The sequence below is a fragment of the Pristiophorus japonicus genome, chromosome 7 (assembly GCF_044704955.1).
Source record: "Pristiophorus japonicus isolate sPriJap1 chromosome 7, sPriJap1.hap1, whole genome shotgun sequence".
Classification (NCBI taxonomy): Eukaryota; Metazoa; Chordata; class Chondrichthyes; family Pristiophoridae; genus Pristiophorus; species Pristiophorus japonicus.
In genome coordinates this window covers 122,019,244-122,044,790 of record NC_091983.1, presented here as the reverse complement: position 1 = coordinate 122,044,790, position 25,547 = coordinate 122,019,244, and the positions used below count along the sequence as shown (strand labels likewise).

Genomic DNA, 25,547 nt, shown 5'->3' with positions numbered 1-25,547 from the left:
TTACAGCTGTGAGAAGGGATGACATGTTAGAGGGGTCATCAAACGAGGCCAAATGGGTTGAATTGAAGAACAGAAAAGAGGCGATCACACTACTTGGGCACTACTCGGGGTGTACTATAAACCCCCAAACAGTCAGAGGGAGATAGAAGAACAAATATATGGGCAAATTGCTGCAAAGTGCAAAAACTACAGAGCTGTAATCGTGGGGGATTTCAAGAACCTTATATTAATTGGGAAAAAAGTAGTGTAAATGGTGCAGAGGGTGTAGAATTCCTAAAATCATTCAGAAGAACTTCTGTAGCCAGCATGTAACAAGCCCAACAAGGGAGGGGATGGTTCTGGACTTGGTTTTAGGGTATGAAGAGGGGCAGGTGGAAGGGATATCAGTGGGAAAGCATTTTGGTGCAAGTGATCATAATTTAGTTAGATTTAGGGTAGTTATGGAAAAGGACAAAGGTGGACCAGGAATAAAGGTTCTCAATTGGGGTATAGCAAATTTTGCTGAGCTGAGATGGGATTTGGCTGAAGCGGACTGGAAACGGCTATTTGATGGTAAATCAGTGTCAGAGCAGTGGGAGGCATTCTAGGAGGAGATCCTGAGGGTATTGAGCAAGTATGGTCCGTTAAAAAATAAGGGTGGGGCAAACAAATCTACAGTACCCTGGATGTCAAGGGACATACAGGGTAAGATAAAGAAAAAAAGGGAAGCTTATGACAGATACCGAGAACTCAATACTGCAGAAACTCTAGAGGAGTATAAGAAGCGCAGGGGTGCAATTAAAAAAGATATCAGGAAAGCAAAGAGAGACCATGAAAGAATGTTGGCAAGTAAAATCAGGGAAAACTCAAAGATGTTTTACAAATACATTAAGAGTAAGAGGATAACTAGAGAAAGAGTGGGGCCTATTAGAGACCATAAAGGAAATCTGTGTGTGGAGGCAGAAGATGTGGGTATAATTCTCAATAAATGCTTTGCATCTGTTTTCATAAAAAAAAGGGGCGATGCAGACTTTGCAATGAGGGAGGAGGAGTGTGAAATATTAGACGCGATAAATATAGTGAGAGAGGAAGTATTAAGGGGCTTAGCAGCTTTGAAAGTGGATAAATTCCCAGGCCAGGATTAAATGTATCCCAGGCTGAAGAGAAGCAAAAGCGGAAATAGCAGAGGCTCTAACCATCATTTTCCAGTCCTCTCTGGCTATAGGTGTGGTGTCAGAGGACTGCTAATATTGTACCTTTGTTTAAAAAGGGATAAAAGGATAGACCGAGTAATTACAGGCCAGTCAGCCAAATCTCAATGGTGGGAAAATTGTTGGAAAAAATCCTGAGGGACAGGATAAATCTTCATTTGGAAAGACATGGATTAATCAAGGACAGTCAGCATGGATTTGTTAAGGGAAGGTCATGTCTGACTACCTCCAACAAGCGAAGGTCTAACCACCGCCCCTTGACATTCTATGGAATTACCATTGTCGAATATCCCACTACCAACATCCTGAGGCTCACCATTGACCAGCCACATAATTATTGTGGAAAGGCTTTGGGGAGTCAGGAGGTGAGACGCTCACCACAGAATACCCAGCCTCTGACCTGCTCATGTAGCCACAAGATTTATCCTGTCCCTCAGGATTTTTTCCAACAATTTTCCCTCCATTGAGATTTGGCTGACTGGCCTGTAATTACTCGGTCTATCCTTTTATCCCTTTTTAAACAAAGGTACAACATTAACATCTACAAGGCACAAGTCAGGAGTTTATTGGAATACTCTCCACTTGCCTGGATGAATGCAGCTCGAACAACACTCAATAAGCTCGACACCATCCAAGACAAGGCAGCCCATTTGATCAGCACCCCATCCACCACTTAAAAAATTTACTCACTTCACCACCGGCACAACGCGTAGTCAAAATCAGGTGAATTTATAATGAGAAACAAAGAAATGGTAGACCAATTGAACAAATACTTTGGTTCTGTCTTCACTAAGGAAGACACAAATAACCTTCTGGAAATATTGGGGACGGAGGGTCTAGCGAGAAGGAGGAACTGAAGGAAATCCTTATTAGTCAGGAAATTGTGTTAGGGAAATTGATGGGATTGAAGGCCGATAAATCCCCAGGGCCTGATACTCTGCATCCCAGAGTACTTAAGGAAGTGGCCCTAGAAATAGTGATGCATTGGTGGTCATTTTCCAACATTCTATAGACTCTGGATCAGTTCCTATGGATTGGAGGGTAGCTAATGTAACCCCACTTTTTAAAAAAGGAGGGAGAGAGAAAACACGGTATTAAAGATCGGTTAGCCTGATATTGGTATTGGGGAAAATGCTGGAATCAATTATTAAAGATGTAATAGCAGCACATTTGGAAAGCAGTGACAGGATCGGTCCAAGTCAGCATGGATCTATGAAAGGGAAATCATGCTTGACAAATCTTCTCGAATATTTTGAGGATGTAACTAGTAGAGTGGACAAGGGAGAACCAGTGGATGTGGTGTATTTGGACTTTGAAAAGGCTTTTGACAAGGTCCCACACAAGAGATTAGTGTGCAAAATTAAAGCACATGGTATTGGGGGTAATGTATTGACGTGGATAGAGAACTGGTTAGTAGACAGGAAGCAAAGAGTAGGAACAAACGGTCCTTTTCAGAATGGCAGGCAGTGACTAGTGGGGTACTGCAAGGTTCAGTGCTGGAAACTGAGCTATTTACAATATACATTAATGATTGAGACGAAGGAATTGAATGTAATATCTCCAAGTTTGCAGATGACACTAAGCTGGGTAGCAGTGTGAGCTGTGAGGAGGATGCTAAGAGGCTACAGGGTGACTTGGACAGGTTAGGTGCGTGGGCAAATGCATGGTAGATGCAGTATAATGTGGATAAATGTGAGGTTATCAACTTTGGTGACAAAAACAGGAAGGCAGAATATTATCTGAATGGTGACAGATTAGGAAAAGGGGAGGTGCAATGAGACCTGGGTGACATGGTACATCAGTCATTGAAAGTTGGCATGCAGGTACAGCAGCCAGTGAAGAAGGCAAATGGCATGTTGGCCTTCATAGCGAGAGGAATAGAGTATAGGAGCAGGGAGGTCTTACTACAGTTGTACAGAGCCTTGGTGAGCCACCCTTGAATATTGTGTACAGTTTTTGTCTCCTAATCTGAGGAAGGACATTCTTGCTATTGAGGGAGTGCAGCGAAGGTTCACCAGACTGATTCTCGGGATGGCAGGACTAACATATGAAGAAAGATTGGATTGACTAGGCTTATATTCACTGGAATTTAGAAGAATGAGAGGGGATCTCATAGAAACATATAAAATTCTGACGGAATTGGACAGGCTAGATGCAGGAAGAATGTTCCCGATGTTGGGGAAGTCCAGAACCAGGGATCACAGTCTAAGGCTAAGGAGTAAGCCATTTAGGACCGAGCTGAGGAAAAACATCTTCACTCAGAGAATTGTGAAGCTGTGTAATTCTCTACCACAGAAAGTTGTTGAGGCCAGTTCGTTAGATATATTCAAAAGGGAGTTAGATGTGGCCCTTACAGCTAAAGGGATCAAGGGATATGGTGAGAAAGCAGGAATGGGGTACTGAAGTTGCATGATCAGCCATGATCATATTGAATGGTGGTGCAGGCTCGAAGGGCCGAATGGTCTACTCCTGCACCTATTTTCTATGTTTCTATGTACCATCTATAAGATGAACTGCAGCAACATGCCAAGGCTTTTTCAATAGCACCTCCCAAACCCGCAACCTCTACCACCTAGAAGGACAAGGGCAGCAGGCGCATGGGAATATCATCACCTCCAAATTCCCCTCAAAGTTACATACCATCCTGACTTTGAAATAATGGCCCCAAGTTTCCACACGCGGCAAAACAGGCACCCCTCTGAGCTGGGCGCCCGTTTTTCGCGCCGAAAACGGCGCCTGAAAAAAAACGCGCTATTCTCGAGCGCTTTGTAGCTCGATGTGTGCTTGGCGCGGCGCACAGGGGGCGGAGCCTACCACTCGCGCCGATTTTGTAAGTAGGAGGGGGCGGGTACAATTTAAATGAGTTTTTTTCGTGCCGGCAACCCTGCGCGTGCGCGTTGGAGCGTTCGCGCACGCGCAGTCTGAAGTAAACATTGGCACTCGGTCATTTTAAAAAGTGCTGCAGAAAAAGTAAAAATTTGTTAATTGAACCCTTGCAAAGGCTTGTATTTTAATTTTCTTGATATTTCTGTGTGTGAGGGTGAGGGAGTGCATTCTGTAATTAAAGATAGACTCTGATAAACGGGACACATGCACTTGTTTGAGACTATTCAAATTCTTTGTAGCTGTTCAATTTTTAACATTTTTCAATAAAACCACATTGCCCTTCCATGATCAGCACTGAGGCTTCTTGCAGCTTTCTCCCTCCCTCCCCCCCCCTGCCATCGGTCAGACCCGATGGCAAACGGCTGCCTGAAGTACTCAGGCTTCTTGCAGCTTTCTCCCCCTGCCGTCGGTCGGTCCCGACGACAAACTGCTGCCTGAAAGGCCTGCCTGAAGCACTTTCACACAGGTAGGAACATGGTTTATTTAATCTTTTCTTTGCTTATAAATTTTTATTCGGGTTGCATTTATTTGTATAATATTTGTATAAGTATAACTAAGGATTGATTGTAGAATTTAATGACTTCCCTTCCCCCCCTCCCCCCCCCCCCCACCTCGTTCCCTATGCCTAATTTGTAACCTGCGCCTGATTTTTTTACTGTGTCGACAAGGCTTTTTCAAGCCTACAAAAATCTTCACTTGCTCCATTCTAAGTTAGTTTGGAGTACATTTTCACTGTGGAAACTTTCAAATCAGGCGTCAGTGGCCGGACACGCCCCCTTTTGAAAAAAATATTTTGTTCAAAAGTGAAACTGTTCTACCTGACTAGAACTGCAGAAAACTTAAATGTGGAGAATTACGATTTCTAAGATACTCCGTTCTCCACCAGTTGCTCCTAAAAATCAGGAGCATATCATGTGGAAACTTGGGGCCTATATAATGTGGTCCTTCATCGTCGCTGGGTCAAAATCCTGGAACTCCCTCTCTAACAATACTGTGGTAATTCCTTCACCACATGGAATGCAGTGGTTCAAGAAGACAACTCAACACCACCTTCTCAACGGCAATTAAGGAGAGGCAATAAATACTGGCCTTGCCAGTGATGCACATATTTTGTGAATGAATAAATTAAGAAAACATTTCTTTTACAATTTAGGATTCTATTCAACGAGTGTTACAGACTTGTTACAAGGCATTTTTATTCGCTGTACCATATTGTTTACCAGTAAAATGCTTCCTGATCAATGCCATTTATCATACCATGGCAGATTAGCTGTTCATGAGTTATCAGGCATGGAGACCTGCGCAAGGCACCAAAGTGGCAACACAGTGCAAAGTGGGCCTTTGTGCACAAGCAGTGTGCGAGCTCAGTTACATGTTAACTATCAGTTTTTGAAGCTGATAGTCAGCTTTTCAACCTATATGCCAACTTGACAGCATTTAACAAGAACATTTTTTTAAACTAGGACTGGAGGTTGTCAGTTTGAACCAATCAGATCAGTCAGATGGAAACTAAAGGCAGATAGAACCAATTTATTCTCCATTGTTGCTTACACACAAACTTGAGGCAGATGAGTGCTGATTTCTGAGAATTGCACTTAATTGTGTATTAAAAATAAAATGCGAATGTGCAACGTTTAATAACTTTAATTTTTTGAGCAAAGGGATTTTCTGGGGCATGCCTCCCTGTTGTCTTATATGATGATTAATTTTCTTCAAGACTAGTTGAAACCACTTTTTTAAGATAAGGAGAAGGTTCTTTCTGTGAATGGATTAACTGGCTTTATTAATTATTGTTGTCACTGCAGAGGTGGAACTGTCAGAGTTTGGAACTATGATAAGGTGAAATTGGACCTTGTTGCGCCCGTTTCCTAGGCAGAAAATGGGTGCAAAGAAATCTGATTTAGGGGGCCAGCCTCCGATGCCTCAATCATGAGAGAAACAGATCCAATGCCATATTTAGAAAGACATGGATTAATCAAGGACAGTCAGCATGGATTTGTTAAGGGAAGGTCGTGTCTGACTAACGTGATTGAATTTTTTGATGAGGTAACCAGGAGGGTCAATGAGGGCAGTGCGTATGATGTAGTGTATATGGATTTTAGCAAAGCTTTTGATAAGGTCCCAGATGGTAGACTGGTCACAAAAGTAAAAGCCCACGGGATCCAATGCAAAGTGGCAAGTTAGATCCAAAGTTGGCTCAGAAGCAGGAAGCAAAGGGTAATGGTTGATGGGTGTTTTTGTGACTGGAAGGCAGTATCTAGCAGGGTTCCGCGGGGCTCAGTGTTGAGTCGCTTGCTTTTTTTGGTATATATCAATAACTTGGATTTGAATGTTGCGGGTATGATTAAAAATTTTGCAGATGACACTAAAATTGGCTGTGTGGTTGATAATGAAGAAGAAAGCTGCAGACTGCAAGATGATATCATTATCATCATAGGCAGTCCCTCAGAATCAAGGAAGACTTGCTTCCACTCCTGAAGTGAGTTCTTTAGTGGTTGAACAGTCCAATACGAGAGCCACAGTCTCTGTCACAGGTGGAACAGATAGTCGTTGAGGGAAGGGGTGGGTGGGACTGGTTTGCCGTACGCTCTTTCCGCTGCCTGTGTTTGATTTCTGTATGCTCTCGGCGTTGGGACTCGAGGTGCTCAGCGCCCTCTCGGATTCACTTCCTCCACTTAGGACGGTCTTGGGCCAGGGACTCCCAGCTGTCAGTGGGGATGCCGCACTTTATCAGGGAGGCTTTGAGAGTGTCCTTGTAGCGTTTCCGCTGCCCACCTTTGGCTCATTTGCCTTGAAGGAGCTCCGAGTAGAGCACTTGTTTTGGGAGTCTCGTGTCTGGCATGCAAACTATGCGGCCTGCCCAGCGGAGCTGATCGAGTGTGGTCAGTGCTTCAATGCTGGGGATGTTAGCCTGGATGAGGACGCTGATGTTGGTGCACCTGTCCTCCCAGGGGATTTGTAGGATCTTGCAAAGACATCGTTGCATGATATTTCTCCAGCAACTTGAGGTGTCTTCTGTACATGGTCCATGTTTCTGAGCTATACAGGAGGGCAGATATTACTACAGTCCTGTAGACCATGAGCTTGGGAGCAGTTTTGAGGGCCTGGTCTTCAAACACTTTTTTCCTTAATTTACAGATCAGGTGGGAAAATGGTATTCAATCCGGATAAGTCTGAGGTAATGCATTTGGGGAGGTCTAACAAGACAAGGGAATACACATTAAATGGTATGACACTAAAAAGTATAAAGGGACAAAGGGACCTTGGGGTGCAGGTCCACAGATCCCTGAAGGTAGCAGGCCAGGTGGATGAGGTAGTTAAGAATGCAAATGGAATACTTGCCTTGATTAGTCGAGGCATGGAATACAAGAGCAAGGCACAGCAAGGAACTGTACAGAACACTGGTTAGGCCGCAGCTGGAGTACTGTGTGCAGTTCTGGTTACCACATTACAAGAAAGATGTGATTTCACTGGAAAGAGTGCAGAGGAGATTTACAAGAATGTTGCCTGGGCTGGAGAATTTTGGCTATGAGGAAAGATTGGAGATGCTGTGTCTTTTTTCTTTGGAACATAGGAGGCTGAGGGGAGACCTGATTGAGGTGCATAAAATTAAGAGGGGCCTGGATAAAGTTGATATAAAGGATCTGTTTCCCTTGGCAGAGGGGTCAACAACCAGGGGGCATAGACTTAAGTAATTGGGGAGAGGTTTAGAGGAGATATGAGGGGAAAGTGGAATTAGGCTGGATAGCTCTTGGTCGGCCGGCGCGGACACGATGGGCCGAAATGGCCTCCGTGCTGTAAATCTCTATGATTCTATGATGACTGAATGTGGCAGGACTGCAGACCTTTGATCTGATCCGTTGGTTGTGGGATCGCCTAGTTCTGTCTATAGCATGCTGCTTCCATTGTTTAGCATGCTATAAACTGTTTAGCATTCATGTAGTCCTGTGTTGTAGCTGGCACCTCTTTTTCATTGTATGCCTGGTGCTGCCCTGGCATGCTCTTCTATACTCCTCATTGAACCAGGATTGGTCACCTGGCTTTATGGTAATGGTAGAGTGAAGGATATGCCTGACCATGAGGTTACAGATTGTGGTGGAATACAAATGTGAATGGTTTATCGAATCTTCCACGTGTCAAGACTGCACTAAAGCCTGAAGCACATTCCTATATAGTGTGGATTTTTAAAAGATATTTTCTGCGTTTTTTTTTTCTAACATTTATGAATCATTATTGATGGAGTTTATGGCTTCATGGCCATGGCCTTGCCCCTCCTTATCTCTGTAATCTCCTCCAGCCCCACAACCCCCCGAGATATCTGCGCTCCTCTAATTCTGGCCTCTTGAGCATCCCTGATTATAATCGCTCAACCATTGGTGGCCATGCCTTCTGTTGCCTAAGCCCTAAGCTCTGGAATTCCCTGGCTAAACCTCTCTTTCTTCCTTCAAAACAGTCCTTAAAACTTTCCTCTTTGCCCAAGCTTTTGGTCACCTGCCTTAATTTCTCCTTATGTAGCTCGGTCAATTTAAAAAAATCTCATAATAATTCTGTGAAGCGCCTTGGAATGTTTCACCACATTAAGGGTGTTATATAAATACAAGTTGTTGTTGTTGTTGTTATTCTGTTAACCCCTGCAGAATTGTTGCGGCCATTATAGCTTCCAAATAATTTTTACACAGATCTGTATCTTGTGACAGGAAGAACAGGTATTTATAATGTTTTGATGACAAGCCAGAGTTATAATGATGTCCATCCACTGACAGGTAGAGAAAATGTTAATAAGGCACTTACCTATACTCTTTACAGATGTATACTCCACATATACTCCTCACAGTATACTATACATACACTCCTTACAGAGGTATTCCTGCACATATTATACTTCAACAGATCAAACCTACAGACTCTTTACCTTTTTCAGCAGCAGCAGGTTTCAGCTTCTTTCCTTTCTCTATAAAATGAAATTGTCAGCTTAGTTTTTTTTCACTCGATGTGCATCAGTACAACTTGTACAAAGTATAGCCTTAATAAGAACAGCAAAGACAAATTGTGCCATTTTTGTGGGGCTTCTGCCGATCCTCCGGCAAAGTTATTGAGAGAGATCAGGGAACACCATGATCAGCCATGATCTAATTGAATGGGGAACCAGCTACAGGGACTGAATGGCCTATTCCTGTTCATGTTCCCATGTTCCTAACATCTACAGAAATTCTACCCCACAGATAGTTTTATTATTTGATGATATATCTTGTCAGGTTTTCGAGGAGTTAGATTTAAAGTAATTCCTCCACTTTTTTGTCCTTTCTATTCCAGTAGGTATGGACTCATGTTATGGCACAGTTCCACAGGCATTAGCTCCTCTCCAGTATTTTATCAAAATAACCATTCTTCATGAATGAGCTTAGACAGTAACTATTGGCAAGCTGTTTGACAACGGATAGCATCACATTGCAGCACAATCATTTCCTCACCCAATAACAACATATGCACTTTGCAAATAGAAAATCAAGAGCAGAAATCTTAGTAAATCGCCCCATTATTTCTGGGGCACTGAATCCAAGGAAAAACTTTCACCTTAAGCACAGGCTTTGTGAACTATCAAGAATCTGTGCACATGCCCCCACAAATTTCTGTCCATTCATTTCAATGGGAAGAAAATTGAGAAGCGGGGGAGGTGCTGTTTACCTGAATTCCCGATGTGCACTTTTGGCGAAGCTGTGCACTGGGATTGCTGATGATGAAAATTTAAACCCAATCGTAAGTCATACTATTATATATGCAGACTATAGATATGTTCTCTGTGTAGTCACTGTATAGTTACATAAGATGGAGACTTGTTACCTGATGTACTATCAATAAGGTTTACACTAGCTGGCACCTCTAGAGGGTGCAACTGGTGGAGACCGGGGTTTCCTGCCCCTGTGGCAGAGGCTGTCCACCAGAGGGCACTGTAGTGGGAGACCTGAGGGTCACCGGTATAGGTGTGCAGGGTCCAGTATAAAAGGCTGCTCACTATGCTTGTGCCTCACCCTGGAGTTATGAATAAAGGACCAAGGTCACTACAGTTTGAGTACAACACATTGCCTCGTGGAGTCATTCATAAGTGCATTACAGACATAATACATACCAGTTCTCCTCACCCCAGAGTTATTTTTACAATGAATGCTTTTAAGCAATATTACTCAAAGGATCTATAAAGATGTCAAGTGTGGGAAATGTGATACTGGTACAGTAGGGGCTCACAGCCATACATAACTCCTGGCGCATAGTCATATAGTCAATGGAAGACATTTTTGGAATAACTTCACCATGCATTCCCAGGAAGCTGCCATTCTCGAAGGGAGAATGGGTCAGAGAAAGGACAACAATGTTCCAGTACTGAGTCTTAGAACAGTGCTGCCCATTAGGATCAGTGGATTTACCCTTAACTAGTGTTAGATTTTTTTTTTAAGAACATTTTTTGTGAGAATAGTTCATAGAACCAAATTCATTAATTTAGTGTCATGAAGCTTAAAGTGCCAATTTTAAAAAAGAATAATAGTTTTAATAATCATGAAGAGGTAAAGTTGCACCTGAGAAATAGTTTTTATGATTATTTAATAGGAATAAAATCAAATATCAGAAGAAGTGTCAAACAGTGAGTTCACACTATATATATTTAGCAATAGTGCAAAACCACTTTGCACCAACATTAAACTTATGAAATGTTAATCGGTGTAAAACCCCAAATTGACCCTGAAGCTCAGTGTAGATAGAGTGACCCTCCTACAAAAAGTCTCACCTCCATACACTGGAGTCCAGCTGAATTTGCACCAAAGAAAAAACACTTCACATTGATATTACAGTTGTAGTGTAAATCAATCCAAATAAAAAGTAATTTTTAATTAGAGGTTTAAGTTCTATTCGGTTTAAACACATGCACCAGTTTAGGGCAGCTTTACACTGATCAGAACTGGATCTTCAATTTTTGCTATCTCTGCTTTTAGAGATGAAACCATCTCTCTAATATTTAAACAGCTTATGGCAAGAATGCTATTATATATCCAATACTTTTCCATTGATTTAAATGTCATTCTTCTGTTGAACTTCAGTATCTACTAATTTTTTTCAGTAAATACAATTGATTTGTAATAATAGAGGCCAGAAGATAACCCAGTCAAACCTCAATTAAGCAGTAAAACTCAAAGTTTTTGGGTGAGTGAACCATATTTTCTAACCAAAGTAATCTGATGTCAACCTTGGCTTGATTTAGATATTTCTGAGTTTGGATGTATGGCCTAGAAATCCGTTAACACCAAAAATTGGTGGTGTCACCACAGGGCGAAGTTTGCTTACATCTGTAAAATGATTTGAATGATTGGAGTGCACGGCCTAGCAAGAAATGCGCTGCCCCAGGCTATGCGCTCAGCAGGTGGCCCAATGTAGCGTAGCCACAGCATCCCTGGAGCAAGACTGCCTTTTCTTAAAGCAAGACAGTCATTTTAGAAAGCAGTCTCGAGCCCTTAAAGGGGAACTGCATTTTTTAAAAAAACATTTAAAAACAGTCTCTAGTCCTTAGAGCTTAACTGCCTTCTGAAAAAAAATAAAAATCATTCCAAACTAGGCAGTCTTCAACAGGCCAGGGAAAGGGCACCCAGGGTCTCGCATGCAGCATTCCAACTTTGTGTGGGGGGTCAAAAGTGGAAGAGAGGTCCTCTACTCACAGGGGACTGGGATGCCCTCCAGAAAAAAGTATGTGGGACCAGATTGCCAAGGCCATCACTGCCAGCAATGTCGCTCCAAGGACCTGATCCCAGTGCCCAAAGTTTCATGACCTGAGAGCAGTGATGAAGGTCAGTGAATGCATTTTCAAAAGCCGTCTCCTACCAACTGCACCACTAGCCTCACTCACTAGTCAGTGCATGAACCTCCATCCCCCATCACTCACCTGCCAACAATCTCTATGAAATACCAGGCACATCTTCTATTCCTAGCTTCACCTCACCTTGGAGGAGACAGCGCTGGCCATTCTTGACAGGTCATGGCTGAGCCCTTGGCCAGATGCGGGGCTGAAAGAATACAAGATTCTGGTATCCTCATACGTTATCCTCCTTTTTACATGCAACAACCCTCATCCCACAATCTCTTCTGTTGTACAAGCTTCAGATGTAGTAAGCATGCAGCTCTTGCCTTCCCCTCACCAAAAACGCTACCTTGTGCTACATTTCAGACACGCAAGAAATCCAACCCACCCAGTCAGTGGTTGGAAGGAGAGGAAGAAAGAAAGAAGAGGAAGGAGAGGAAGGAAGAAAAAAAACACACCATTACCCAATTTCACACATCCAGCCACCTGCTCAGCAAGATTGTCCTGCAAGTCCATTTGCTGTGTCCCCCACTGAAAGTCAGCAGCCTTCCACCAGCCATACTGCAGCCACTGGGGTAGCACTGTGTGACATCAGTAGGATAGGCAAAGGCACACACAAAATAGTTGCTCAGGAAATGCACAATGATTTCTTGACATCATATTGGATGCATATATGGCTAAAGTTGAATTGGAAGGCTTGCTTTGAAGAACTTAGCAAATTGATCGGGGAGCACCTCAAACCGGCGAGTAACATACACATGGCCCAACACATATTCTACACCCACCGACGTCGTGAAGGACAGAGCATACCGGACTTCGTAGCGGACCTCCGGCGTTTGACCAGCCTCTGTAAGTTCACAGACACCTGCAGGGGGGGAGATGCTAAGGGACTTTTTAATCGAGGGCATCGGTCATGCAGGAATTTTCCGCAAATTAATTGAGACCAAGGATTTGACCTTGGAAGCGGCGGCGTTGATAGCTCAAACTTTCATGGCGGGGGAGGAAGAGACGAAAATAATATACGCGCGCAATTCTGCCTCTAACGCGGCGATGGATCAGAGAGTCAACATCATCAATGCGATTCAGAGCCCCGCAGGCAGGGGCAGGGGCAGTCCGACACTCCCCAGGCAGCAGTAGACCACAGAGTAGGACTTCAACAGAGACAATGGCGGGCTGAATGGACATTCACGCCATTACAGTAGACAATGCAGCCCGGGATGGAGCCATTGACACCCACTAATAGGGTACTTAAGAGCAGTCAAAGGGACAGTCAGTGCGGAATGCCTGGCCCAAGTCCCTTTGTTGGCAACAATGGAAACTTTAACTCATGCTGGAGGTGTGGGGGGAAACACTCAGCTAGATCTTGCAGATTTCAACAGTTTGTCTGCAGGAACTGAAATCTCAGTGGCCACTTAGCTCGAATGTGCAGGAAGTCATCAACCAGACTAATATATGAGGCGGATGAACCAGAAGAGGGTTCTTTGAGGCAGGAAGACTTTTGGGGCAAATTGATAGACGCCGAGGTTCAACAGGTCCATGTGGCGAATATTCACAGTTCATATACCAAAATGCCACCAATGATGATGAGGGTTTTATTAAACAGTATCGCATGGAGCTGGACACTGGGGCCAGCCAGTCACTCATGGGCGTTCAGCAATTTGAGAAGCTATGGCCACTTAAAGCCAGTTGACCCAAATTAGCACGTATTGAGACACAATTATGGACGTACACTAAAGAAATTATTCCGGTGCTAAGCAGTGCAATGTTGGCTGTCACACACAATGGGTTAGTGAATCGGCTGCTGCTCTGCATTGTCCCGATCAATGGTCCCGCACTGTTGGGGAGGAGCTGGTTAGCCAAGATGAACTGGAAATGGGGGGATGTTCACGCAATGTCATCTGTGGAGCGAAGTTCGTGCTCAAAAGTCCCACAATAATTCGATTCACGATTCCAACCTGACGCGGGACTTTCAAAGGCACTAAAGTAGTGATACACATCACCACAGACGCCAGGCCAGTGCACCACAAAGCCAGAGCGGTGCCGTATGTGATGCGGGAAAAGATCGAGAGCGAATTGGACCGGTTGTTGAGAGAGGGCATCATCTCGCCTGTTGAATTCAGTGACTGGGCGAGCCCCATCGTCCCGGATGGCTCTGTCAGGATCTGTGACGACTACAAGGCCACCATCAATCAGGTCTCCCTACAAGATTAATACCCGCTCCCGAGAGCGGAAGACCTCTTCGCCACGCTGGCAGGCGGCAAGCTGTTCACCAAGTTGGACCTCACTTCAGCCTATATGACCCAGGAACTGGCCGACGAATCTAAACTACTGACCACCATCACCACGTACAAGGGACTGTTCATTTATAACAGGTACCCGTTTGGCATTCGATCAGCGGCCGCGATTTTTCAAAGAAACATGGAAAGCCTGCTTAAATCCATTCCTGGAACAATCGTATTCTCAGACGACATCCTCATCATGGGTTGAGACACCGAGGAACACCTCCACAACCTGGAGGAGGTGCTACGCCGACTGGACCAGGTAGGCCTGTGACTCAAGAAGTCTAAATGTGTGTTCTTAGCTCCTGAGGTTGAGTTTCTGGGAGGGTTGCTGCAGATGGGATTCGGCCCACCGAATCCAAAACAGAGGCGATTCGACGAGCACCCAGGCCCTGCAACACATCGGAGTTGCTTTCATTCCTGGGACTGTTAAACTATTTTGGGAACTTTCTGCCGAACTTGAGCACGTTGTTGGAGCCGCTACATGTGCTCCTGCGTAAAGACTGCGATTGGTTTTGGGGGGACTGTCAGGAATGGGCTTTTGATCGGGCGCGAAACCTACTTTGTTCAAACAAGTTGTTGACCCTGTACGACCCCTGTAAAAAATTGGTTCTGACATGTGAAGCATCGTCCTATGGGGTTGGGTGGGTGTTGCAGCAGGGCAATGCTGAGGGTCAACTACAACCTATGGCTTATGGCTCCAGGTCGCTCTCTCAAGCAGAACGGGGATATGGGATGGTCGAGAAGGAATCGCTTGCATGTGTCTATGGTGTAAAAAAAATGCATCAGTACCTCTTTGGTAGGAAGTTTGAATTAGAGATAGTCCACAAGCCATTAACATCCCTGTTGTCAGACAGCAAGGCTATCAATGCCAATGCATCAGCTCGCATACAGCGATGGGCCCTTCTCGCTGGCTGCTTATGACTACTCCATCCGGCACCAGCCCGGCACTGAAAATTGCGCTGACACGCTCAGCAGGCTTCCACTGGCCACCACTGAGGGGGCAGCGGAGCAAAGCGCCGAAATGGTCATGGCTGTTGATGCCCTTGACAGCGCAGGCTCCCCCATCATAGCCCGCCAGATCAAAATCTGGACAAACAGAGATCCCCTCCTATCCCTGATTAAGAAATGTGTCCTGACTGGGGATTGGGCGCCCGCACACGGAGCATGTCCTGAGGAGGTCAGACCGTTCCACAGACGGATGGATGAGCTCTCCATCTAAGCCGACTGCCTACTATGGGGCAGCCGGGTGGTTATGCCCCAGAAGGGGAGGAAGGCATTCATCAGGGAACTCCACAGCGAGCACCCAGGCATTGTGATGATGAAAGCCATTACCCGGTCACATGTTTGGTGGCCTGGAATTGATTCAGACCTGGAACTGTGTTCGCAGGTGCACGACGTGTGCCCAGCTAGGTAATGCCCCCAGGGAGGCCCCGCTCGGCCAGTGGTCACGCATTCATGTTGACTACGCAGGCCCGTTCATGGGAAAGATGTTCCTTATTGTGGTATGCTTACTCGAAATGGATCGAGTGCATCATTCTGAATTCATGCACGTCATCCACCACCGTGGAAAGCCTACGTGCGATCTTTGCAACCCATGGCTTGCCGGACATCCTGGTTAGTGATAATGGCCCATGTTTCACAAGCTACAAATTCCGAGAGTTTATGTTGGGCAATGGCATCAACCACATCAGGACTGCGCCGTTCAAGCCGGCCTCCAATGGCCAGGCAGAACGTGCGGTCCAAATCATTAAGCAAAGTATGCTCAGGATTCAACGACCCTCCCTACAAAGACGCCTATTGCGCCTCTAGATCCCGACCGCACTCGCTCACGGGGGTCCCGCCCGCAGAGCTACTAATGAAACAGACACTCAAAACTCGGTTGTCCCTCATTCACCCAGTCCTGACCGGCATAGTTGAGGGCAAGCGCAAGTCACAAAACGAGTATCATGACCATAATTCGAGGGGGAGATGTATAGAAATAAATGATCCTGTATTCATCCTCAATCATGCCATGGGGCCCAAATGGCTTGAGGGCATTGTAATTGACAAAGAGGGGAATAGGGTCATCGTGGTAAAACTCAAAAATGGTCAGATATGCCGTAAGCATCTGGACCAAGTCAAAAAAAGGTTCAGCATCGACACGGGGGAACCTGAAGAAGACCATGAGATGGAGCTCACAACACCGCCAGTGAACGAGCAACAAGAGCAATCAGAAGAATGCACAGTCCCTGTGGTCAGCCCGGACAGGCCGGAATCACCACAGGTGACAGACACTCACGTCAGTGTCCAACAACCAGAGCCCCAACTGCGGCGCTCCACGAGGGAGCGTAGACCACCTGAAAGACTAAACCTATGATCCCAATAAGACTTTGGGGGGGGGGGGGGAGGTGATGTCATGTATGTAACCACAATGCAACACCACTGTATTACTGTATACACTCAACCTAGATGCACACCTTGACCACAAGGGGTGAACTTGTGGGAGACACTCCTTACCTGATCACACAGGTATAAAAAGGGAGGTCTCATGCAGGGTCAGCGTCTTTGGATTTCTGTGAATTAAGAGTTAAGGTCACAGAGTGACCTTGTCCCCAGAATGTGCCTCGTGTGGTTTCATACTGTAGAGTAAGGACTTTACATCCCCAATACCATGTGCCTTAATTTTGCACATTAATCTCTTGTGTGGGACCTTGTCAAAAGCCTTTTGAAAGTCCAAATACACCACATCCAGTGATCTTCTCAGAGGCAACATACTGCAGATGCTGGAAATCTGATACAAAAGCATCAAATGCTGGAAATACTCTGCAAGTCAGGCAGCATCTCGACCTGAAATGTTAACTCTGTTTCTCTCTCCGCCCTGACCTGCTGAGTATTTCCGGCATTTTCTGTCTTCTCAGAGGCCTTCCTTTTCCATCCAAAGCCTTGCAATTGTAGGGTGTTTGTTTTACACTCTACCTTGATTCGTGGACCTCGGGAATTACAGGACACAGGACTGCATGTGACGCAAAGTTTAAGCTTAACCCAGTGTCAGTTTTATTACCCAAAAACTAACTAAAAACTACAGAACTAGACTTCTGAGAGAATTGACTGAAGACATACAATCACCCATCCAGTTCATAGCTGTAGTCGTAGATTGTTGGTTTGTGGTCGTTGATTCTGTGACCGGTTGTTCCCTTTTCTAGTTGTTCTCTTCAGTCTGTTCCTTCCCGTTTGCTTCCGTAATTCACTTCTGAGCTGCTTCTAGATTGTAAACTTATATCCATTTTATGAATAATACCCCCGCTGAGCTGTGGTTTCCGATAATGTGTTTGGATCGATATGTTGTTTGTGGTGATCTATTTGACTGACTGCCATGATGGGCCTGGGTGTCCCTGATTTGCACATGGAGTCTACAGGGCAAAAGATAATTCCTTATCTTAAGTACCCCGTTCTCCAAAAATGTACACCTTGTGGGGTCCCTTTGTTGTTCTTGTTCCTTGCAGACTTGGAGTCTCCAGAGAGAATTGCTTTTCCCCCTCTGGCCAATCAGTTCAGGGGCTCTTCTGTGGGTTCATATCAAGTGTACCAAACCCATTGTTTCTATGCATAAAACCAGTCTGGCTCTCTACCGCAGAAGATTGTCCTTAATTGGTGATGAGTCACCACCTGCCCCAGGCTGGCGCCCTTTTTCTCCCTTTGTCTAGTCAATCCCAAAAGTTTGTGTTAAATCAATTTAATCAATTTTTAGTTTGTGGCCTCTTTCTGTGCCTTCTGGAAAAGTGCGCAACCTTACACAAGCATCAAACAGCACTCCCTGCACACTTTAACACTTTTTCAAAAGTATTGCACCAAGCAACTACTTCAATAAAATATAAAATATTCCAAAAGCTGAAACTTACCTGAAAGATTTTTGTGTCCCTTTAAGAAGTGCTGACAGCATCTCTGCAGTATTGCTGCACACATGTTCTTCCGCATGTGGTTTGGAGAGGGCGCTATGGTGTGCAGCGATGTCCAAAATCGCAGTCGTGCATCAAATCAGGCGTCGCACGCTGATTGACATCACAATCTGCTTAGTTGAAATTGAGAGGCCAGCACTGGCAATGGCAGTGCTATCGGCCTGCCCAAAATGGCGACCAGTGTGTACCATGCTGGAAGTGAGGCGGCTGCCATTTTTTGCTGAAATACAGCACTGGCGGTCAACGTTAAGGTAGGAAATTTCTGGACTTATGTATTTTTTTTTTAAATGGCAAAAGAGTGGAAAAAGTCCATTTACATATAAACACAACTATCAGCGAATAGGAACCGGCTCAAAATCACAAGCTGGGAAACACTTAAGCAGAAATTCCCAGTCATCAGACCGAGTTGCAGGCAAACTGCCATTGGTTGTGGCCAGAGCTACAGCAATTAAGTAACAATGACACCGTATTTTATTTTAAATTATGGAGTAGAAACTGAACTTGCGTGCAAAACAGGCAGCAGATCATTGGAGTGATTACTCCACGCTCCAGTCCATAATAGCCAGATTTGGTACGGGGCACAAGGCCTCATCTGCATTTAACTGGTGAGGTGCGGGCGCCAAGCGGGGATGTGGAAGCCAGTACCAATGGTACATCGCCGACAGTGGCCATCAGGTAGGTCCAGTGAGTAGGGGGCGGTGCGGGGGTGGGATGGGAGGCAATGCTGAGAGGGGGTGAGCGGGGCTGTCGTTGTTTTGTGGAGGAGTCAGGAGGAGAACCCCATGAAATAAAAACATTTTTCAAGTTCATTGGGCCTTTTTTCAGCGACCTCCGGCAATCCCTTGAGGAACCATTGGTTAAGCCGCTCTAGGCCCATGCAACGCAAGCTCCACCTAATAACTGTCCAATTTTACATTGGGGTCTTACAGCCAGCATAGAACCCCGATTTGAATAACCAAATCAACCTGCTTCCTATTTCTGGCAGGTGTCTTGGGTGACTAAAATGATTCAATTTCATATGAAGTGCATTTCCAGGTTTAATCAGGTGTGGGAGATCGTGACCCAATTATGGATCTCATTTCACCTAGTTCATACCTGAAAAATGGTGACATCAATGTCCAATTTCCTCCCCCACCCCTCCCCCATTACTTTTTTTCTCCCACAGCCAGGACCTACATGACTTCATAGATGAGGGGTAACGTTCTTAACTGTGCAAAAATGTGCAGTCTCAAACTTCAAACAATGCATGTTCTAAACATTCCTTCTTAAGTGAACCTGTTCTGCAACTTTATCCTTAAAGTTAAACAGAAATTAACAGCTTAACCTGTTCGACAGATCAGTGGTTCTATGTCTATTTTAATTTACATACCATGGCTTAAAAAGTAATCATTCAGGTCAGAGGACATAGATCTTGTATCCTTCAGAACCAAAACTGAACCCAAAATTTGAATTCACTTAAACTCTAATAGGTGCCCAATCCTTGTTTATGTATTGGCACTGGTTGGAGAAGGAAAAGCATTCTTCTATCCGACTGCACTTCTATCTCTCATCCTAAACAGCACAGAATTCATAACAAATCCTCAATGATCCTTGATGGAAATCGTGCTTCCTGTAAAATATTTGTTATCATTCCACAGTGGTTTAAATAAATGTTAATTAGCAGCTGAAGCCTTTTCTCAGCGGCACCATAACGCTTCAATTCAATGTGCTCTTATGCTAGCTTGCAATCTTAAAGAAAAATCACTTTCATGATATTGTGAACCTTTCTTTCATTTGTTTACAAATTCACAACATGATGCTTTGCTTGGATGTGATGCCACTGTATTGAACGTGATGCATGTTCTTCACACTTCTTCTCCCTCCCCACACAACAAGGCATGCCAAACATTTTTTCTTAATGGCGGTGTCCTTTTAACTGAAGACAAAAAGCACTAACGAATCATTGGATAATTTTATATTTTCAGTACCTGGTTCTGTTTGGCAACTGCAGATTCTGCAAGAATCCAAATGTAGACAAACTGTTATTGTTGTGTCCTTAAATGCTCTAGTAATGACTCCACGAGGCAGTGTGTTGTACGTGAACTGTAGTGACCTTAGTCCTTTATTAGTTAACTCCAGAGTGAGGATCACACCTGCCTTTTATACTCGGCCAGACACAACTGTACAGCTAACCTACGAGTCTCCCACTGCTGTGCCCTCTGGTGGCACATCTTGTGATAGTACCAACAGTAGTCATGTAGGATACATGACAGTTATGAAGCACTGTTGAGAGCAACTTCAGTGGAATATATACGATGTATGCACCATACAGAGGTTTGTCAATTCATACAAACACCAAGCTTACTCAATGAAATGTCCTTTAAAGTGAAACAATGCATTTATGTATATTAGTGAAATGTATCACTGTAATAACCTCTTTCCCTGGTCGCAGCTGAGAAGTTTGGCCATTAATGGAATTGAATCTTCATTAAATGAACAACTTTGCGCTGATGCTCTAATGTGCTGCACTGCGTAACATAAGGCATGTGTTCAAGGTTGAGATATCCCCTGCAGTGAGTTCATCCTCTCAGCTGTGCCAGAAAGGTGCAGTGCTGACTGGAAGCTTCTCAAACAGGATGAACAGAAACACAGAGGATCAATCAACCAGTGCTGCACCTGTACATCTCCAAGTCATTAGTTTAAGAGCAATTTTGGCAGATGACTGGAAGTAAACTGCTTGTCTGTGAATGGTAAGTGCCACAGGGAAAACCTAAAGCAAGGAAAGAAAATTACATTAAATGAGGCAATGTAAAATAGATCAGGTGAATCCATGATATAAATATTGTGCCCCATTTGTAAGTCTGTGACAATGAGTACCAAACCTGAATTGAATTCCAATTTGCATATGTTCCTGTGTTTAGAAATACAGCTTTCTATGCCCCATCAGTTGTTCTATGCACATAACAAAGATGTCCTCCTGGCTTTATAATTATTTCTATTTTAAAATGTTTTTACTTTTCAAGCCAATGAATGACCTTGGCTTTGTGAAGGTGTCTGATTTCTGTCAGTGTCGTGCGGCATGCAGTTTAGTTGTAAAGTATGTGTCAGATTTCTTTTTTTTTTAAACAATTGTTATAAAAGTCCTGTGGATGTGGTGAAAGTGCTTGGTTGCCAGGAGTACAGCAATTGGGCCGCAGCAGCCAATTTTCCACTAAGCTGTTTTCCCCACTCTTACTCCAGGATCGTGCCTACCCGTGCCCTCCAGCAGGGAAAGGAAGAGGGCACCTATTTTACATAGGCTAGCACTCCCAGCACTATGTGTGCATGCTGGCTGCCTTCCTGCCCCAAGCTGCTGGGAAATCCAGTTATTGCCCGATCGACTTAGGTGTCTAGACTGACCCTTCAAAACAAAGAAAGTGGTTCCCAAGCGGTCCCATTTGTAAGCGGCCTGAAGTTACAAGAAAAAAATGTTACTTAGTTTGAGGACCAAGCCGCTTCCCTGGCTTAGATTTCACCCACTCCATTGGGGCGCTCTAGGAGATCAGCACATCTCATCTCAATTGCTGGATCTGTAATATCGTTCCACCTTATGGACTACTGCTCCACCTAGTGGACTACGGTGGTAATGCAGCCATTGCTTTTTTCACAATAAAACATCAGGTGGCAGGTCACCTGACAAGTTCCTGTGTTAACAGTCATCTTGTGAAGTCCAGTGTGTTTATGATGTCGTAAGGAATATACCACATTGGCAATGAAGGATCGGTTTTCTGGATTCCCTAGCTGAAATTTTTGTTGGTGAATGATTCCAGCCAAACAACAGAGAGACTAGAGAGGTCCTTCGATGGCAGAACAGCTAAAACTCCAAGGTAAATTACAACCACACTTGGCTGAATTCCAGAGTCCAGATGGCCATGCCTATGGGAATAATAGGGCGCTTGGGTGAATTCTTACGTGACCGTGAAACTTTCGAAGCGTATGTGGAGCGGCTAGAAATGTTTTTCACCGTGAATAGTATTATCGAAGTCACCAACGATGAAAATCATAATCGGGTGGTGTTGGAAAGAAAATGGGCTATTTTCTTGACTGAAGGAGGCCCCGAGGTGTATGAAACCCTAGAAAATATGCTTGTTCCCATCAAGCCAAAGGATACATCATTTATGGAGATTCTAAGGAAGTTAGAACAGCTCTACAGTCCTGAGCCCCTGGAAATTGCTGAAAGTTATCGTTTTGGAACACAAAATCAATTACCTGACAAAAGTATTAGTGAGTAAATTGCAGCATTAAAGAAGCTATCTATTCACTGTCATTTCAGAAACCTTCAGGACCGAGCATTGCGTGACCGTTTTGTCTTTGGGATGAAAAATGAAGCAATCAGAAGAAAGTTATTGACAACCACTAACTTGATTTTTGATTTAGCTTGTCAGACAGCTATGTTGGTGGACATGGCCGACCAATATTCCTGAGGATTTTGTGTTATTTCCAGTCATCAGACAACCAAGCCAGCAGGTTAAAAGTAAAAGGCAGTTGGGCCCCAAGGCATCAGCAACTGGCAACGGTATCAGAGCATTGAAGTCATGCTATCAGTGCCTGGGACAATATATTGCTCAAAGTTGTCCATATGTGAAGGCAGTGTGTTTCTTCTGCAGGAAAACTGGGCATCTTGCGAAGAGTAAACCAACTTTCAAGGCTGTAAGTTGAAATCCCCAGAGAGTACATAGCATGGAAGAAAAGCAACAAGATGAAGAAATACACATCATCAGGAGCACGAGGGTATCTAACAGCGATTCAAAAAGTATCATCATCCAAGTAGATGTTACAGGAACCAGGATACCCATGGAAATCGACACTGGTGCATCCATGAATGTAGTACCAGAATAGCTATATCTTGACAAATTGCATGATTTCCCATTGGAAAAAATCCAAGATAGAACTGAGAGGCTACTCAGGAGAGAACATTCCTGTGGTAGGTCGAATCATTGTACCGGTGAAATACAAGGATCAATTTCAGAGCTTGCCTCTCTTAGTCGTGGCAGGAGACAAGCCTGCCTTACTAGGAAGAAATTGGTTGGGATCACTGAAGCTGGATTGGAGTGAGATTTTTCATGTTGAAACGAGATTTGCATCGAAGGATGATGTCATCAAGAAGTATCCGAAGGTGTTCTGTGAAACAGGCAGTCCGACCCAAGGCTTCAAGGCGAGTGTCAGAACCCTAGACCAGTTTACTGCAAGCCACGTCCTGTACCATATGCACTCAAGCAGAAAGTGGTGCAAGAACTCAAGAGACTGAAAACGTTATCTCGAAGATAGATCTATGTAATTGGGCTACACCCATTGTTGTTGTACCTAAGTTGGATGGTAAGGTAAGGTTGTGTGGTGATTATAAAGTAACCGTAAACCAGGTTCTAGAGGGTAATCTCCCCAATACATTGCCAAATGTAGAAGATTTGTTCACAACGCTGACAGGTGGTCAGATTTTCTCAAAGTTGGATCTTACAAATGCCTACTTACAACTGGAAATAGATGAGGAGTTCAAGTCATGCTTGACTATAAATACTCATCTAGGCCTTTATCAATATAATAGGCTATCGTTTGTCTTCCGCCCCCACCATTTTCCAAGGGGTGATGAACCAGATTCTGAAAGGCATTGAAGGGATAGTATGTTAATTAGATGACATACTAATCTCAGCACCAAACAGGCAAATCCATAATAGCATATTGAATGAAGTGATCAAATACAGAGAAACACAGAGTACGGCTGACTGCTCGCAAGTGTGAGTTATTTCAAAACTCAGTGGAGTACTTTGGACACAGAGTAGACAAAGATGGTTTACATCCAACCAAAGGAAAGCTGGATGCAATTAGAAATGCACCCACTTCCAAGAACGTCACTGAACTTCGATCATTTTAGGGTCTTTTGAACTATTATGGGAAGTTCCTACAAATTTCGCTACAGTGTTACATCCACTGAATGAACTGTTGAAAAAACAAGTCCATTGGAAGTGGTCAGAAGAATGCGATGCAGCATTCAAGGAGTGTAAAAGCCAATTGGTAGAGAGCACCATGTTACTTCACTGTGATGTATCTAAAGAGAATCATGTTAGAGATAGAGTAAGAGACTGAATTGCGAAATTAAATCAGAAGGTGAGAGTGAAGAACCATCACCATTAATGGTTAAAGTAGTTACCAGGAAAAGGAGTGAAGATATGTGGTCCTTGCACATATTTGGTCAAGATGTTTGATCATGGACAGGTTAGGTTTGTTTACATTGATCATATTTTACTTACAGATGTGGAAGGAGTTGAAAGTTGGAATGATTCGATTATTTCTGACTCATCAGATAGTTTTGTTACAAGTAGTGTACCAGTAGCAAATCCTACATCAGATGTACTAGAAACAAGTCCAAGAGAAAGTCAGAATTTAAGTCTGAGTCCGATTCAGGCAGACAAACAGTCTGAGGTTGTAGGGAGTTCAAATGTAAATCAAGGGTATCCCTTGGAGGAAAACTTTCCTCAGGATCAGCCTAGAATGAGCCTAAATGCGGCATGATGTTTGGAAGTTTCTGTTCGAGAGTGAAATTATCCTCTTCGATATAGAAAAACAGTGGTTAAGTTTGGTTTGTAAATATGGCAAAATAAGTCAATGGGCTAGATTTTACAGTTTTGTGCTTATCGCCCAAAAATGGGCGTTAAAGTAGAGTTTTCAGATCACCGGCTTCTCGCCCATTCTCAAAACACCTAATTTACATTTTTGAAAGTGGGCGTTACCGCGAGCGATATCAAATGGGCGGTAGCGTTAAATTTTTTTGACATTCTGCCGTAAAGTGTGGCCATCCTTAGGAACTGCATGGCAACGCTTGATTCCCGCGATTCTGGAGGTCATGGGTCATGAGCAGAAGAAGAGACAGAGAGAGAGGGAGCTCAGAGGGACTGAAGGCGTAACTGGGTGTGGTGTGGCTGCTTTGGGAGGAAGGAGGGAGACTTTAGAGCTTCACAGCAAATAGGCAAACCAAAATTAGCTGTTACCAGCCACATATTTGACCAAATTTGCCCTATAATGGAGAGAGAGGAGGAGGCATCACAGCACGCTGTGGAGACTGACGCTGGAGAGAGCAGTGAGGTGGGAGAGGAGCATATTGGAGACTGCAAAAGAGCGAGGAGGTTCTCGGACGAGGCAAATGCCTTTCTCCTGCAGGAGTTCGAGTTACGCTGGGATGATTTGACACAGGGAGAGCATGGGAAGCCCACTCCAAAGGCCCACCAGAGGATATGGACCTAGATAGCAGAGACGGTCTCGTCGGCGACCAACGAAGTGCGTGAATGCCACAAACGATGGAACGACCTTGTGGAATCCGCAAGAGTAAGTATTAGATTGATTTATATGTACTTATGTATTTATATAATTTGATTTGTAACAGTCATGAGTGACTATCATA

At 44.2% G+C, this 25,547-nt stretch overlaps 1 protein-coding gene across 1 annotated transcript in view; it reads right to left on the bottom strand.

Annotated features, from left to right (window-relative positions):
- LOC139266620 (triadin-like) overlaps positions 1 to 25,547 on the bottom strand; it is a 563,562-nt gene that overhangs the window by 289,325 nt on the left and 248,690 nt on the right. Inside the window, exon 17 of the mRNA XM_070884212.1 lies at positions 8,989 to 9,027. Coding sequence (XP_070740313.1) covers positions 8,989 to 9,027 — 39 coding nt within the window. The remainder of the gene's footprint in view (positions 1 to 8,988; positions 9,028 to 25,547) is intronic.